This window comes from Colius striatus, chromosome 1, assembly GCF_028858725.1.
Source record: "Colius striatus isolate bColStr4 chromosome 1, bColStr4.1.hap1, whole genome shotgun sequence".
NCBI classification, from domain to species: Eukaryota; Metazoa; Chordata; class Aves; order Coliiformes; family Coliidae; genus Colius; species Colius striatus.
The window spans coordinates 203543031-203559044 of NC_084759.1; the positions used below are offsets into that span (position 1 = coordinate 203543031).

The 16014-nt window shown below is 42.1% G+C and overlaps 1 protein-coding gene across 5 annotated transcripts; it reads right to left on the reverse strand.

Annotated features, from left to right (window-relative positions):
• Positions 1-1116: 1116 nt before the first annotated feature.
• On the reverse strand, positions 1117-15661 carry RBM17 (RNA binding motif protein 17). Of its 5 annotated transcripts, none has more exons than XM_062020276.1 (13): positions 15579-15615; positions 15135-15272; positions 13990-14130; positions 12448-12564; positions 11028-11194; positions 9089-9183; positions 8091-8147; positions 5257-5398; positions 3136-3287; positions 2404-2477; positions 1933-2031; positions 1544-1616; positions 1117-1398 (listed from the first exon to the last, which is right to left on the reverse strand). In XM_062020276.1, the coding sequence occupies exons 3-13, from the start codon at positions 14110-14112 to the stop codon at positions 1295-1297; spliced, it is 1203 nt and encodes a 400-aa protein (XP_061876260.1). In that variant the 5' UTR covers positions 14113-14130; positions 15135-15272; positions 15579-15615; the 3' UTR covers positions 1117-1294. The 5 variants fall into 5 exon arrangements, with proteins under 5 accessions (XP_061876260.1, XP_061876256.1, XP_061876257.1 ...); XM_062020272.1 differs by having other exon boundaries at positions 9089-9186; XM_062020273.1 differs by lacking the exon at positions 15135-15272 and having other exon boundaries at positions 9089-9186; positions 15579-15661.
• Between the last annotated feature and the right edge of the window lie 353 nt (positions 15662-16014).

The window sequence follows — 16014 nt, forward strand, 5'->3', positions numbered from 1 at the left end:
TACAGGTCTATACCCCCTCCCCCTAATACATGTGTGTAACAGGAAAAAGACAGCCAACATCAGCTTTCAAACAGCTAAAATGCCCTCAGAGCTCACTCCCATTTTAATATTGGCACAATCCTATGTGTGAGGGAAGCAGAGAGACAACTGCCATCATTGCATAGTCACCTCTTGCCAACTCTTTGTCACATACTGTTCCCCAGTAAAAAGCAAACATCAAGTCAGGAGCAGAGTGCTGTGTGTTATTTTACATCAGATCAAAACAACAAAAACAGAGCTAAAAAAAACCAAGGTGTAGTGTTTGGTAGTTGTTTGTCAACTCTTCAGGTTCCCATCAGAGAATTTCCCTCTTTGAAAACATCCACTGGCACTCCTCAAAAAAAAAAAAACCCCAAAAGTCTAACCCTGATGTTATTCAATCTGAAATACAGGAGGAGGGAGAGCAAATGCCAGGTTTGAATCAACTAAACAAAAAGTTACCTGTGTGTGACATTAGAGGAAGAGAGAATCTGGTAACAAGAATGAGTTTCCCTCAGTTCTCCCTATAGCACTTCAATAAGGACCTACAGTCAGTTAATCCTGGGCATTTCTAGCAAAGATGGTCTGGCAGCACAGAGCTCCTGTTAACTGCCCACTTATCCCCAATTAAAATGGCCAAGCATGTGAAATTCCCTCCTCATCCCATTTCCCTGGGTTCAATCTGTATTTTCTTTGGATCTGGGGAGAGAGACTCATTCCTTGTTACTTTAGTCTCCACTCCGGCATAGTGTTGTCCTTAAGTCAGGAGAAAACAAACTAGCTGCCAACTGTCCCAACACCCCAAATCACTCTGGTGTGCAGAGGAAATACGAGAGCAAGGCTGTAACTCTGAGAAATACCATGAGGGAAGAGAAGCAGGATAGCACAGTCCTTTTCCAAAGCTTCCCACTTATTGTGGATGCAGCACAGGGACTCCGTGACGAAGCACCAGAACAAGGAAAGCAGGGACACAGACAAAGCATCTCCTCAGCAGTGGGTTTTTAAAGGAATGAAGTCATCTGTAAGCTCAAGAACCAAAGAGGATCCCCAGAGCATTAAGCAGAACTGTGCAATTCAAAACCACACAGACTTTGAATCTTACTTTCAAAGGGCTTTATATTACAAAACAAAAAATGTCACAACGAATGTGAAAAATCCATTCAATGAGGCTTGTTTCCAGTTTGCTGGGAAAGCTGCTGCTCTCCTCCTCACTCCCAGCCTACTGCTGAAAACGTGATTGCCAAAAACAGTGACACCTCCAGCTAGATTTTTAAAATCAAACTTGCTCTGCCAGATCCAGTACTCTGAACTTGTCCAGGTTGTAGAAACAAGCCTTCACGACTCTGCCTCCAAAGTATCTTCCGTTTAGATCCACAACAGCTGGAATGGAAAGCAAAAGCAGGTCAGCCAGTAGCAATTCCATCCCACAAACACTTCCTTAGCTGAACAGTCTGATCAGTAAGATTGTTTAATCTCTCTCCATGAGTTAACTCTGAGGTTCACAGGGTAAAATTTAGTATCCTACCTTTGATGGCAGATTCAACCCGTTCAAACTCTAAAAATATTCTTACAGCTTCATCATCAGGGGCACCAGGAATCTGAAACAGAAACACAAATCCACCAGCCCAAACCAGAATTAAATAGTAGCAAAAAAGACTGTTTTAAAAGGTGGTTCTTGACAAAAGTAGTGAAGAGAATACAATAAAATGGTTCCAAAAGCACAAATGCCAGAGAGTTTCTGACACTAGAGGTGTGTATCTTACAGATATGGAAAATCCAGAACCAACAACACAGCAAAGACCCTGCAAAAACTTCCAAGATACCCTTCTCTTAGGCAGTAGCAGGCCAGCTGTGAGGGACAAGTGCCAAGTTTGTTTTCAGAGCAGTCAGAAAGAGAGACAGATCATGTCTTACCTCAAAGATGACACATTTCCCAACCTTGCCATACTTCTCACATTCCTCCTTTGTTTCAACTTCTAGATCTTCATCCACCTCCCCTGCACCGACCATGTTCTGAAAGGTGAAAGCATAAGCCCAACTCACTGGACATGGTCTGTGCAGATGATCACGTAAGACAAGTGATGGATGCATCAACTGTGAGCACAAATACTTTAAGCTTCTGTTTACCAGACAAGAGCCACAAGAGGAGACAGTTCCCTTGCACTAAGATGAGGGAACTATAATTTAAAGCCTTGTTGATTTACAGTCACAACTCCTGTCTCAGGAAGACGCGTATTTTCTCCTCAACGCAAAGCACCGTGGAGGTGACAGCCAGAACTCTCTGAAAACTACACAGAGTCATTATCTCAGGAGCACAGGTTTCCACATTTCAACTAGTCCCCTCTGCTGCAAATACCAAGACACGTTCCCTTGCTCCCAACTTACCCTTAGTAAGACCACTTTAGTTGGGCACTTCAGTATCTCAGTCAAGGGGTTTGAATCCGCTTTCTTGCCCGTTTCTGTTATGAAGACAGAACCATTTAAGACTAAAGTTCCTGTAAACCTTATGGGGGAGCTTGTGTCAGAATCTTACTGTCCTCAAAACAATGGAATAAAAGCCACATAGTTTCATATTGGTGAGGAATTCAGAACTTGTAGCTATTTGAAAGGACAATAAGCAGAAAACTCACTGCTGCAGAATGTGAATTAAGCTACAAGACTAACAATGAATTATTTCTCTGAGGGAAATCCTAAGTTCAGAATTGTATCAGATCTCTTTAAGTACTAAAAACCAAATCTCCTGACTTCCAAGAACTTATGCTCAGGCACAGAGGTGCTGTTCTAGTAAGCCTAAATGTTTTCTCTAGATGAGACAACATCAGGGAAATGAGAGCAATATCTAAAGTAATTGGTAAGGGAGGAAGCCAGCAGGAGCAGAGCAGGATCATCCCTTGAAGAGGCTTCCAAATACTAAAGGAGGATCACTGAGGGGAGAAGGGAAGGATGAAATAATTGAGGACCACTTTAAAAAAAGAGACAAATTTCCACAAGAAGGAACACCAGTAATTCTTCCAACCTTTTCCTGCAGGGGCACATGGCAAGCAAACATCCAGGAGCTTCCACTATTATATTTTCCTGACCATGTTTCACAAACTCATTGCTGTAGGACAAATTTACCTTTCTCTGTAGACTCGCCAACAATGATCTTGCCACCCCTCTTGCTTGTTTTCTCTACTGACAGTGCTGTGCTCAGCCCCTGTTCATGTTTCCCCAGCCCCTGGCCCTCTCTGAAACCATACTTCTGCATGATTTTATGAGCTACTGTTCCTCTGCAAAGAGAAAAAACAAGCATCAGTTAGCAAAGGTTTCTCACACAAAACATCAACACTGCATTTCTCCTGAGTGCTTCAATACTCTGCTTCCTAAAATATCACTAGAGACTGAAAAAATGAGTTTCTATGTGACTTTACAACCTAGCAATTTGACAGCACCCTGAGAAGATGAAAGGTGTTACCCCTGAACTACAGATAGAAAAGCTGTCAGAGGAGGCTGACTAAATAAAGTTGTTCTCACTTGTCCAAATACAACCCAGCTTCCATGAGCAGTGCAAGTCAGCATCGTACGCTCTACAGCACAGCTTTGGAGACCTTTAAAGGTCACAGAGTCAAACCTCTTTGCCATGGGCAGGGACATCTTTCACTAGACTAGGCTGCTGACAGTAAATTACAAAACAGATTAGACCAAGGTCTATTTAGTCTGCTTTCTTGTCTTTTGCAGTGGCTGATTGCAAAAGCTTAAGAGAAAAGGCAGATGCTGAATGATCCCCTTCCCACAGATCACAGTCCAGTCTCTACTAGTTCAAAGTTCACATAAGCTTTGCTGCTTCTCCCTGTAACAAATCTGGATATCCTCAGTATTAACTTCATCATGTCTCACCTCTCTGAATTTTCAAGACTGTTGTGATGTAATGAAGTCCCCAACCTATTTAAAGGTACTTTTTTTTTGTCCCCTCTCTCAGTACCTTACAAAAAGCACCTTTACTGGCAGGCTTTGAAATTCACACTAAATAGACAGAATCAGAATATACCTTTACTTGTTGACATTTCTCTGGAGACCACAACTAGATAGGTCAAGGCACAAAAGATATGCCTTGGTGCAATAGTTTACACTGTAGTAAATATTCCATGCTGTCCCCCTCATTTTACCATCAGGCATATAAAATTACACAGGAAGTGAAGGAACAGTGACCACATGACTATTTTCCAAACCTACTATATGTAACACACAAAGACACATTAAAAAAGGCTAAAAAGTCTGGCTCTGTAATGCTGAATAACCAGTAGCCAATTGTCTGGTCAAAGTAAGGCAGGTTAGGGTGCATTTTTAAACACTTCCTTCAGTCAAGTGAAGGTCCCATGGTATTGCTAACTAGAGGTGGTAACCATGCATGAAGTTGTCTGACAGTAAAGAATTTGGTTATCTTTTTTCCTGAGCAATGTGAGGAAAAAAACCTCATGTTCATATAAAAAAAAGAGTCTGCATGAAAGAATGTCTCCACAGTGGAAATGTTGTGTGAAAATGTAGTAACTTAGGCTTTTATGTCTGTTCCTCTTGGATAGTTTTGACTACACTGTGGCTGCATTTCCACACCACCTGATATGATTAGTAAAGAGGACTACAGCTAACCACTACACCTTTCAAATGAGGTCTCTAAGCTGATTTTAACTGTAAATTTGACTTCCCTTTGTTGCCAGAGTAGTAGCACAAGCATTACACACAATGTTCATCCAAGGCAGGGAAGTACATTGACATATTTGCAGCCACAGCTGCCACATTCATGTAAACATGCTTTGGATCTTTGAACAAAGAAAGCAGAGCTGAAAGGATTTGCCCACTGGTACATGGCTACTTTAAGACAAAGCTGGAAATGAAACCTAGAGAAACTAACAAAGAATCTGTATTTTCCTGTCTATCACATTAGTTTGGCTTGTGCCAGCTTTAAGCATTTGATAGTGGAATGTGGCTCCAGAACTTGTTTAAAAGCTTGAATGTAAACACCTAATTGACTAAATCCACTGAGTTTTCTCTATCCTGCCACTTCAGGCTAGATGCCCTCAGACTAACCACATACATCCAATGGGTTGTTTTCTTTTCTACTGACAAACCATAGAATCATAGACTGGTAGGGTTGGAAGAGACCTTTAGAGATCATCTAGTCCAACCCTCTATTTTAACTTCTGGTTTCTATCACTTTCTAATGCCCTTTTCCACAAAATGTATGTCAAGTGAATCACTTACCCCATGTTAGCAAGGAAAGAGTTGCTAGGCCCTGTGGGGGAACGAGGTCTTTCTGGCTCATCATAAGCTGGAGGAGGAATAGCTGCTTTAGAAGATGGTGCCCGAGGTCTTGACTCCTCTTCATATGGAAATGATGAAACAGCTGAAGAAAAAGAGACATTTGCTTTTTCACTAGAACACTTTGTACGAGCTACCTACTTGTTATGAACACTAACTAGGCATTCAGTATAGCTCATGTATAGACAGCTCTGCACCAACAAACTACAAGAGAAACAAGAAAGAAATCTAAGTTAGAAGAATGGTTTCTTTGCATATAATTCATAGAACAGTTTGGGATGGAAGGGACCTTTAAAGGTCATCTGGTCCAACCCCTCTGCCACAGGCAGAGACATCAACTAGATCACGTTGCTCAGAGCCCCAGGCAACCTCGTCTTGAATTTTTCCAGCAATGAGGCTGCCACAACTTCTGTGGACAACCTGTGCCAGGGGTTCTCCATCCCCATCATACAACAAGTTCTTCTTTATGTTCAATCTAAATCCTCCCTCCTTTAGCTTAAAACCGTTACCTCTTGTCCTACTGCAACAAAATCTGCTAAAAAAGTCTGTCTCCATCTTTCTTACAAGCCCCCTTTAGGTACTGGAGACTGCTCTAAGGTCTTCCTGGAGCCTTCTCTTCTCCAGGCTGAACAACTCCAACTCTCTCATCCAGTCCTCACAAGAAGGGTGCTCCAGCCCTGTCAACATCTTTGTTGCCTCCTCTGGACTCACTCCAACAGCTGCATGTCTGTCCTGTGCCAAAGACCCCAGATTTGGATGCAGCACTGCAGGGGGGTGTCTCACCACAGTGGAGCAGAGGGGGAGAATCCCCTCGCTCAACCTGCTGCTCATGCTGCTGGTGATGCAGCCCAGGATATTGTTGGCTTTCTGGGCTGCAAATGCACATTACTGGCTCATGTCCAGCTTTTCATCCACCAAACACATGCTGCTTTAACATTCCCTCATCTCTCTCTCAGAAACAATATTTGAGTTGAGTTATTCTGTATTTACCTCACAGGACATACAGTAAGTATTTACAATGCATTTATTAACCTCTTATCAAAATGTTTCTTTCCTCCATTTTAAGAGGCCATCTCCAAAACAATGAGTTTACCTAGACAGATGGCAAGCAAACCTGAAAGCATCAGGAACAGTATTATGACCAAAAAAGATCAATGCACACAGCTTGGGGCCTAAGAAGGAATTAAACTCAAAGCAAAGTATTTATTTATACAAGCTCATGAGAGCTCACTGACAGTTTCTAACTGAAACTCTTCCTGAGGATGGAGATATATTATCTCTATCTATATACAGAATCATAGAATCAGTGAATGGTGGGGGTTGGAAGGGACCTTTAGAGATCATCCAGTGCAACCCCTCTGCTAAAGCAGCTTCCCCTCAATCAGGTCACACAGAAACATGTCCAGGTGGCTCTTGAAAACTTCCAAGGAAGGAGCCTCCACACCCTCCCTGGGCAGCCTGGGCCAGGGCTCCCTCACTTCACACTGAAAGAGTTTTTCCTTATGTTTAAATGGAACTTTTTGTGTTCCAGCTTCATCCCATCACTCCTTGTCCTGTCACTGGATACAAGAGAAAAAAGTGCTGCCCCAACTTCCTGACACCCACCACTGAGATATTTTTAACTATTAATGAGATCCTCACTCAGTCTCCTCTTCTCCAGACTAAACAGTCCCACTTCCCTCAGCCTTTCCTCACAAGGAAGATGTGTGGTGACTCTGTGCTGGCCTCTCTCCAGCAGTTTTTCTTGTGATCTGTTGTTGGTATTTTACCAAATAAAGTGTCAGGCATGAAGCCTGGGGATGTTAAGAGGCAAAAGCACTAGACTCTGAGACTTCTGCTAGAGCAGTATTTTCTCTGTTTTTTCCAGCCTCACTTTGAGCATCAAGTAACACACTGCACAAAGGCTTCCTTGTGAGATCATGTCACATTTTGAAAGCTCTCCTCCCTTAGGGTATTTCTACCATTTCCAGTCTATATTTACTTTTCCTTGACACTGCTCAATTGCTCTTGTTTACTCAAAATAATCTCTTTCTGTTTTTAATGTTTACACACTTCAAATGCTTTCACTATTATATCACTCTGCCAAGCTTCTTTTTTTTCTTTCCCCTCAATTGAATCTTCTTGTAAACAAAATCAGGATCCCCAAAAGAAAGTTTGTGTGCATAAAGTTCTTTTTTCATTATTCCTTTTCTAAAGTACACAATAGACTGTTCATTATTTCAATTTAAAACAATTAAGACAATTAGGCACACAAAAAAAGGGAAGTGTTGTTCTCACAGTAAATCTTGCCACCTAGTGGGTAACTCAATCTTCAAGCTCTCTGTATTGAAGACAACCCTGATGCACACACATCTCCTCAGAAAATGATGCTTCCTTCAAAAATTCTGTCTGTACTGAATAACCCCTTCAGAACTGATATTCATAAAGTAGCTCCTAAAGCAAAGGGTAATGGAAAAAGTTCCTCTCCATGCTGTGGAGTTTTCTAGTTCACCCAGAGAAACCCATCTGCAACATTTCTTTTTTCACATCAGAAATGAGGAACTGAACTTGGCTCTAAGAGATTGGTTTGCCCAATTGCTTCTCGAGCGACACAGAAAGAATCCTCTAACTGTGAAGCACAGGAGCAGCACAGGTTTCCCCCCTCAACTAGTGCAAGTTCTTCTGTCACAAAGAATCACATGGGAAGAGTAGCAGGAAGACTTATAAGTGAACAGAAGGTTGAATGAGAAATAAACAGCACTGCTAGGTTTTACGGAACAGGATTTTGATGTACTTACGTTCTTTGTCCTTCTCAACAAGAGAAGTGGGTGGTGCAATGGCAGCTCCTCCCATACCTGTGAGCAAAATAGAAGATAACACATTTCTGTGACTAGGTTCTGCTGCTCAAAACAGCTTCACTGAATCATCACAGCCGCTGGCTTCTTACCAGCTGACTCTCAGCACACATGGCTATCAACAGAAAAGGAGCAGGAGAGCAGTGTGAGAAGTGTCAATGGTGGTAAAGTAGAAATGAATGAAAGGCACATCAAGGGAGGCAACATCAAACTACAGTGATGTACTATATATAGTGCCTGTCACAAAGATGACTGCAGTGAAACAAATCTTCCGTTCTAAAACTGCTCAATCAAATGAAAAAGAGACTCAGTTCAAGATGAACTACACTTTCAAAACAGTAAAAGTAAAAATCCCCTTCCATATTTTAATGAGCAATATTCCTTCAAGGCATCTTCAAGGCAGGCCTATATCCCACCAGAAATCTGCTTTAAAACAACAACAGACCTGAATTAACTTACTGTAACTTTGTCAAGGACAGAGTATAAGGTTTAATGTTGTTTATGCAAAGACATCCGTCATCACCCAGTTGGACATCTTCTAACTGGTTCTAAGGGCATTCAAATAATAAATGCTGGAAGGGTAAACACTTTAAATAGTGAAAACTCCACATTGATTCTCAGAGCATGATTTTATCCGGCGCCTCATCCCTTCCCTAGGAACCTACACCATGCAGAAACTTATGATAGGTATCTACAAACCCATGTAAAAAGAGATCTTCCCACAAATAACTTAGCTGCCATCTGCTTCCATGGGAAGAAGAGTTTTCTGCATTACAACGGTTATGATGTAATAACATGCTACATTTATTCCAAAGGCTAAGAAACAACAGTGTATTTCATATGAAAGCAGAGAAATTCAGAATCCAAAGAGGACTGTGAATGCTCCCCCCTGCCCCGTTCTTCTCCTCTTTCCCCACCAAAACCAAAACCAGCTCCCTTACTTCTTTTTCGTCTCTCCCTTTCATAATCTTCATCTTCATCAGAATCTGGATCTGGTCTTCTTGAAAACCCACTGGCTTCATGTCTGTCTTTACGTCTTCTAGGAGACACAGCAAGTTAGGATAAGAAACCATCAAAGTTAACATTTTGCTTTTAATTTGTGATGCCACCTTTGCAGTGTGAATTAAACTGCTACACTAGTTGGTATTTTATTATCTTTTTCATGAAGGTGTAAGTGAACACCTTTACTCTGGGATTCTTTTCTCTTTGTGGAGTGGTTTTTGTAAAACACAAGATGGATTTGAAGCAAGATAATTTCAGACTCGAGCAAGTCAATTAAAACTTCTTACATTAGGTGAGAAATGCTTCAAGAACTGTTTGCACTTCGACTGTTACTGTGATCATAGAATCACAGAATGGTTTGAGTTGGAAGAGATGTTAAATGTCATACAGTTTCAGCTCTCTGCCATGAGTAGAGTCACCTTTCACTAGACCAGGTTACTCCTAGTACCACCCAATCTGCCCTTGAACACTGCCAGGGATGGGGCAGCAATGATGTCTCTGGACAACCTGTGCCAGGGCCTCACCACCCTCACATGGAAGAATTTATTTTCAACATCTCACCTAAATCTTTCCTCTTTCAGTCTGAAGCCATTACCTCTTGTCCTGTTACTACGTGCCATTGTAAAAAGCCCCTCTCCAGCTTTCTTGTACCCCTCTACATGACACTACTCATTTTAATATGGGGCACAAATCAGATCTCATTCCCAGCAGGATCATCAAGATTGTGCTATGGGATGCTATAATCAGCACTACTGTAGAACCAGACAACATTTCTGAATCTCTGCACTGAATTTAAAGCCAACCTACGCTCTTTAAACACCCAAGTTATCACAAAACATACATCTGATGCAGGCTTGGCTGGGATTGTTTGCTCAGTTTTAGATCTGGGTATATTCTGTAACTTCACTTCTCCTCACTAATTTTATAGATAAGACCACTCTCCCAGCCCAGGTACAACTAAACAGCAATCAATGTTGAGGCTGAGGAAAGGACAGCCCAGATCTGAGACCTCAGTGCTAGTTAAAGCACGACAGAGCCTCAGGCATTCCCCTTCCACCAGAACAATGAAGATATAATTGAGAGAAGACAGTCTTTTTACTATTAATACTAATTTCCACAACCTAAAGAGGGTAATAGATTATCCCTCTTGTAATTCCACAGACTTTAGATGAGTCATAACATGATTATTAATTTCACAGAAAAGAAGTAAACAATCTTACCACCTGCCTGGCAGATAGATGTTTTACCACCTATTGCAATAGGACATGAAATCTGCATTCAACTTCTTTAATGTGATTAAAGACTTCTTATTCCAAGGAAAGGGCATTAAGGTAATTAAAAACATGTAGTATTTTCTTTTGTCCAGAGATAAAGGAGTAACACAATTAACTTCAACTGAATGCAGAATGCTAAAACAGAAATGCAGCTATGTCTCTCAAAGGCAGTGCTAGCTGCATCTTTAAAACTGAAACACTTTCATGTATCAGGTTGGATTATTTTAAAAGAGAGATGATGGTTCATCATCAAGTCTTGAAAGGTCCTTCTCTAGTGACTTTATACTGACAAATGCAAGGTCAAAGCCTGATAATGATGCATGAAGTACCCAAATACTGCTGCTACTACTCAAATAGGTAAATGTAGAAAAGCTTTGAAAACTTTCAGCCAGAGGCAGGCTGTAAACATGTTAAATCTTGTAACTTTGCACTCTTAGGCAATTTTAGTAGGAAGATTCAAGCATATTAATTAAAACACTGCATACAGTATTCACAAAACCTTGAAGGATTTCCTTGACACTGTTTAGAAGGATAAAACTAACCAAATGGATTTTGCTGTCCTTCACCTAACTGTTAACATCACGAGTTTAAACAAAAGCCTTACTTTTCTCTCTCTTCAATCTCCTTTTGCCTCTCCAGCTCACGCTGCCTCTGTCGCTCCTCTCTTTGACGTTTTACCACTTTCTCGTAGTCATTTGGGAACATGGGATCATACTCATCTGCCAAAGGAATCAACACATCTCCTGCAGAGAAACCACTGGGTACAGGATCCTGAAAAAAATCCACACAACACAAAAGGAATTCTTTTCATCAGAAATCTGAAAACAATATCTAGTTGGACACCTTCACACTCTCAACACCACAGAAGTCAATTCCTAGACTTCTAGAACAGCAGGCAATGCCTTAATCCCAATGGTATTAGAAGAAAGTTTTGCTTTACTTAAAAGTAACTTTTCACCCAACCTCTCACTATCTCAAGTTTTTCCCATGAAGAGAGAATCAGCCCCATTCAACTCCCCTGACAAATATGAAGCAGCAGCAAGTCAACGTGGACACAAACTTCTCAAAACTCATTATCAGAAGTAGTCTGGCACCTTGCTGTTGCAGCCATCTGCAGGAGGGTCTTTCCACCATCTTATCAGTCTCTTTTATCAACTGCTATTAATGTGACACCCACACTGCTGCACATATTGTTCTTCTCTCAGCTGGAAGAACTATTTCAGAATGAGCATCTTTTAAAACGTTTCAGGGAGAAAGTCTCTTTGGATTCCTTAACATGAAAAATCCATTTTAAAAGGTGGCTTTTCTTGTTTTTTAAGTTGATTGTTGTACAAGTACAGTTCCAACATTGATGTAATCACATTTGCTATTTACCCAACCAATTTGCTGTCTTGCAAGACGTTTTCCAGGAGAAATACCCTAGGACCATTGCTTTATTTAAAGTGCACATTAACCCTAGTAATTCCATGTTGTGTCACATGGAAGTTTGTATACAACTGAAATATTCATTAATTAAAAGAATCTCTGAGCAGAGGAAGTAAGTTTCAGAAAAGGATTACTCCTTTGACCACTAGGAGAGCTGATTAAAAAATCAAAATACAGGCTGAAGCCAAAGAATGTCATAGAATCATAGAATGGCAGGGTTGGGAGGGATCTTTAGAGATCATCCAGTCCAACCCCCTGCAGAAGCAGGTCCATCTAGATCAGATCACAAAGGAATGCATCCAGGCAGGTCTTGAAGACCTCCAAGGAAGGAGTCTCCATACCCTTCCTGGGCAGCCTGGGCCAGGGCTCCCTCACCTCAACAGTGAAATAGTTTTTTTCTAATGTTTAAATGGAACTTTTAGTGTTCCAGCTTCATCCCATCACCCCTTGTCCTGTTGCTAGATACAACAGAAGAAAGACCTGCCCCAACCTCCTGACACCCACCATTTAGATATTGGTAAATATTAATGAGATGACATTTGGATGTCAATTTCAAAACATTCCTTAGCAGCCGGACTTTTCAGCTGCTTTGGTCTCACCTTTAAGCCAGCTGCTACATGAGGTGGTGTGTCCACAATCTGTCTCTCATCAGAAGAGCTTCCTCGTTTCAGGTCAATCACTGGAGCAAGGACCGTTGTTTGCTTTGTTCTCTGACTCTGGAAAAAAAACAAAATCATCAAAACACAACATGTCTAAAAATGTTAACAAACCAGTTTTCCAAAAAGCAGCTTCCTTTAGAGACATGCAGTTGGTATCTCCATTTTTTTAAAACTAAAAAGATTAAAATCATTGTTTCAAATGCTTCATTCTGCAAAGCTCAATATCTTCTTTCTCTTCAGTTTATCAACGTACACTAATTCTCGTTGTTTCTAATGAACCTTGAAGTGGATAACTTAGCTAATGCTTTATTTTAGTGGTGGCAAAGGATGCTCAGTTCTGGACACAGATGTTGTCAACTGTGGTTAAAGTGCTGCTGTACCAATACAGATCTGATGTGTCATTTCAAAGAATGTCTCAGTGAATCACAGAATCTTAAGGGTTGGAAGGGACTTCAAGAGATCATCCAGTCCAACCCCGTTGCCAGAGCAGGACCACCTACAGTAGGTCACACATGAACTCGTCCAGGTGGGTTTTAAAACGAGTGCATACCTTCCTCTTTTTTAAGCAAGTGAGATTGTATTTTGCTTTTACTCACACTGAAACATACAGCAGGTCAACAGTCCTCGGTTTGGACTAGGACCAGGAACATCCATTGAAAGTGCAGATAAATTTGAACTCAAGCATTTTTGGTTTGGTTTTATTTTTAAGAAGGGCTGGGACTTCTGAAGACACATCCTTCTTCTATATCATCTGATAAAATGGATTACTCTAGTCCTAACTCTGAATTTCCTAATCCTGTTCTATTAGTCTATGAACACATTGCCCATCAGTTACCTAGACAAAGAATATAGCTAATATAGTAGCCATTTACATTTTATTCATGTTCTTCCAGCTATCACCTAAATCCTGCCCTCAATTTTAGCAGCATAAATCAGGAGCAACTCCTGTGGAAAAATGCTGTGTCTACTGAAGTATTCATTATCTGCGCTATTTCTTTTTTAATCAAGTCATCTCACTCTATAACCTACATATCAAAAACAACACACGTTTCTTGCCTGAACCAAAACATCAACACTGCTTAAAGAAAAAGGGTGAAGTGCTGCAGCTATAAAAAGAGAAAATGTCTCTCCCAGTTAAAGCTCAAGGAGTTAGCTTGCACTCCTCTTCCCTTTCACAAACACCAGAAACACTTTTGCAAACATTTCTCATGCACGACAATTTGCACTTCAGCACCAACAGCCTTTGAAGTAGCAAGTATAAAATAACGCTCACACATCACTTCTTCACTCATTTTTAACTGAAGACTTCAAGAAACACACATCATGCCTTTTACCCCCTCTGTTTTGCTGGGCTTCTCAATATAAACTCATAAACAAATCCCAACAAAATTACCCCAAATGGGTATCGTAAGGTCATAACTCAATGCTCTGAGCACAAAAGAAGTATGAACAACAGAAAGTAAAACCACAAAGGGACTATACCTTTGCTTGTGTGAGAGCTGCTTTCTTCACTTGCAGTTGAGATTGTAGGAGTTTGAAATTCTTGGACCAGCCTTCTGTTTTAGAATCACTGGTCTCAACTCCCAAGTCATCGTAAAGTGACATTTTCTCTTCAATTTAAAACTAAAAGACAAAAAGAATCCAGGTGACACTACAGAAATTATGTCCAGGGTTTATTTACTACTAGTTTGCATACGTTTACACCCCATATTTTTATATATCTTTCTCCCAAAGCCAGAGAAAATGTTGAGTAATAACAGTTTTGTGGCTAGTAGCAAACACAACCACAGTAAGGCTGGAGAAAAGTAACTGTTTGAAAGGTAATGAATACTGTTCAATCATGAAAAGGTGTTTTAAGCTTCCTACAACTATGTTTGTAGCATCAGACACCAATCATTCCAGGCTTTGAAGAAGCTACACAGAAGGAATTTTGAGGCTCATAGAGAAATTTAGCCTCAAGACTTCTGAAACAAACACACAGGAATTATGGTGTCAGCTGGTCTTAAAAATAACACCAATAGCATGACGAGAAGACTATCACTTTGATATTGCATCTGACAAGAAAGAATTAGGACCAAATCCAAATGTAATAAGGCCTATTACCTGTGGAAAAAAAGTGTAAGCTCATTATTGAGTCTCTGATCAGTGTGGATGACAGTATCTTCACCCCAAAACCCTAACTTTTTAATTTACTGCAGGATCATAAGTGACTGATTAATGGTCTATGGTGAAAGTTTGTAGACTCATCAGCAAGATCTTGATCCCATAGATTCAACAGATGACTTATATTTGAGGGAATCTGCCCAATGTATAGGTGGCTGTTGCTGTAGATATATGCATTTATCCTGTGGGAAAAAGCCTCATGTGCAGCAGACAGAAATTATATTACAACTCCTAAAGGTGTCAAGCTCAGAGAAAAACATAATACAAAAAAATTAACAAATTAATCCTGTAATGGAATATGAACAACCATGGCTCAGCAGAACAGAGTTCATTGCAAGAAAAATCGAAGAGATTGCACTCATTACAGACTATTAAACACGAGGGCACAGGGAGTGAAAGATACTGGGGAACATTATAATGTGTATGGCAACCAGGTGAGGACAGGGCACTACAACAACTCCCACCTGCCAGACACGAGTAAAGTTTCCTCAGTTGGAGTGCTCCTGTTCCGAGGGAGTTGAACATTTGGGGTACGTTATGCTGTGAGCAGGGATATAGGGAAGGTGCTGCCATCGCGGGAAAGGGACAATGTCCCTCAACGCCTGCACGGGAGGTGAAGGGAGGGAGCACCAGGGAGCAAAGCAGAGGGATTGTAACCACGCCAACAGAAAGAGAAAGCTGTTAGTGGTCGGAGGGGGCCGAAGCCTGAGACACAGTCGGGCTGAGGGGCCCTGACACCCCCCCACGGGCCTAGACCCCTCCGAGGGGAGCAGCCAGACAGCCGAGGCCGCTGAGAGAGGACAGCTGCCCGCCTCCCGCCCCGCTCCGCCTCCCCACACCCCCTGGAGCCTGCGCCGGCCATTCCCGGGCAGTCACGGCCGAACCGAGGCCCACCGCCCGCCGCTCACCCGTCACCGCGCCGCCGCCATGAGCCGGCCGCTGAGGCAGCCGGGAAGTGCTGCCCCGCGCGCCGGCCGCGCATGCGCACTTCCGGACGGCCGCCGCGCTCGGCCAATGGGCGCCCAGGGCGGTGCGGCGCCGCCGCCGCTGTACTGCCCCCTGGCGGCGGGCCGTGGGCACAGCACCCGTCGCCCCCCGCTCCGCTCCGCCCAGTGCGCACCACTATGGCGGTGGGAGCAGCGGCGGGGGAAGGGGCTTTCAGCCCAGAAACGGGGGATGGAGGAAGCACTGGCATCCCTGACTTCCCCCTGCGCTTGCAGCCCGAATTAGAATCACAGAATCATAGAACAGTAGGGCTTGGAACGGACCTTTAGAGATCATCCAGCCCAACCCCCTGCAGAAGCAGGGTCACCTAGATCAGGTCACACAGGAACGTGTCCAGGT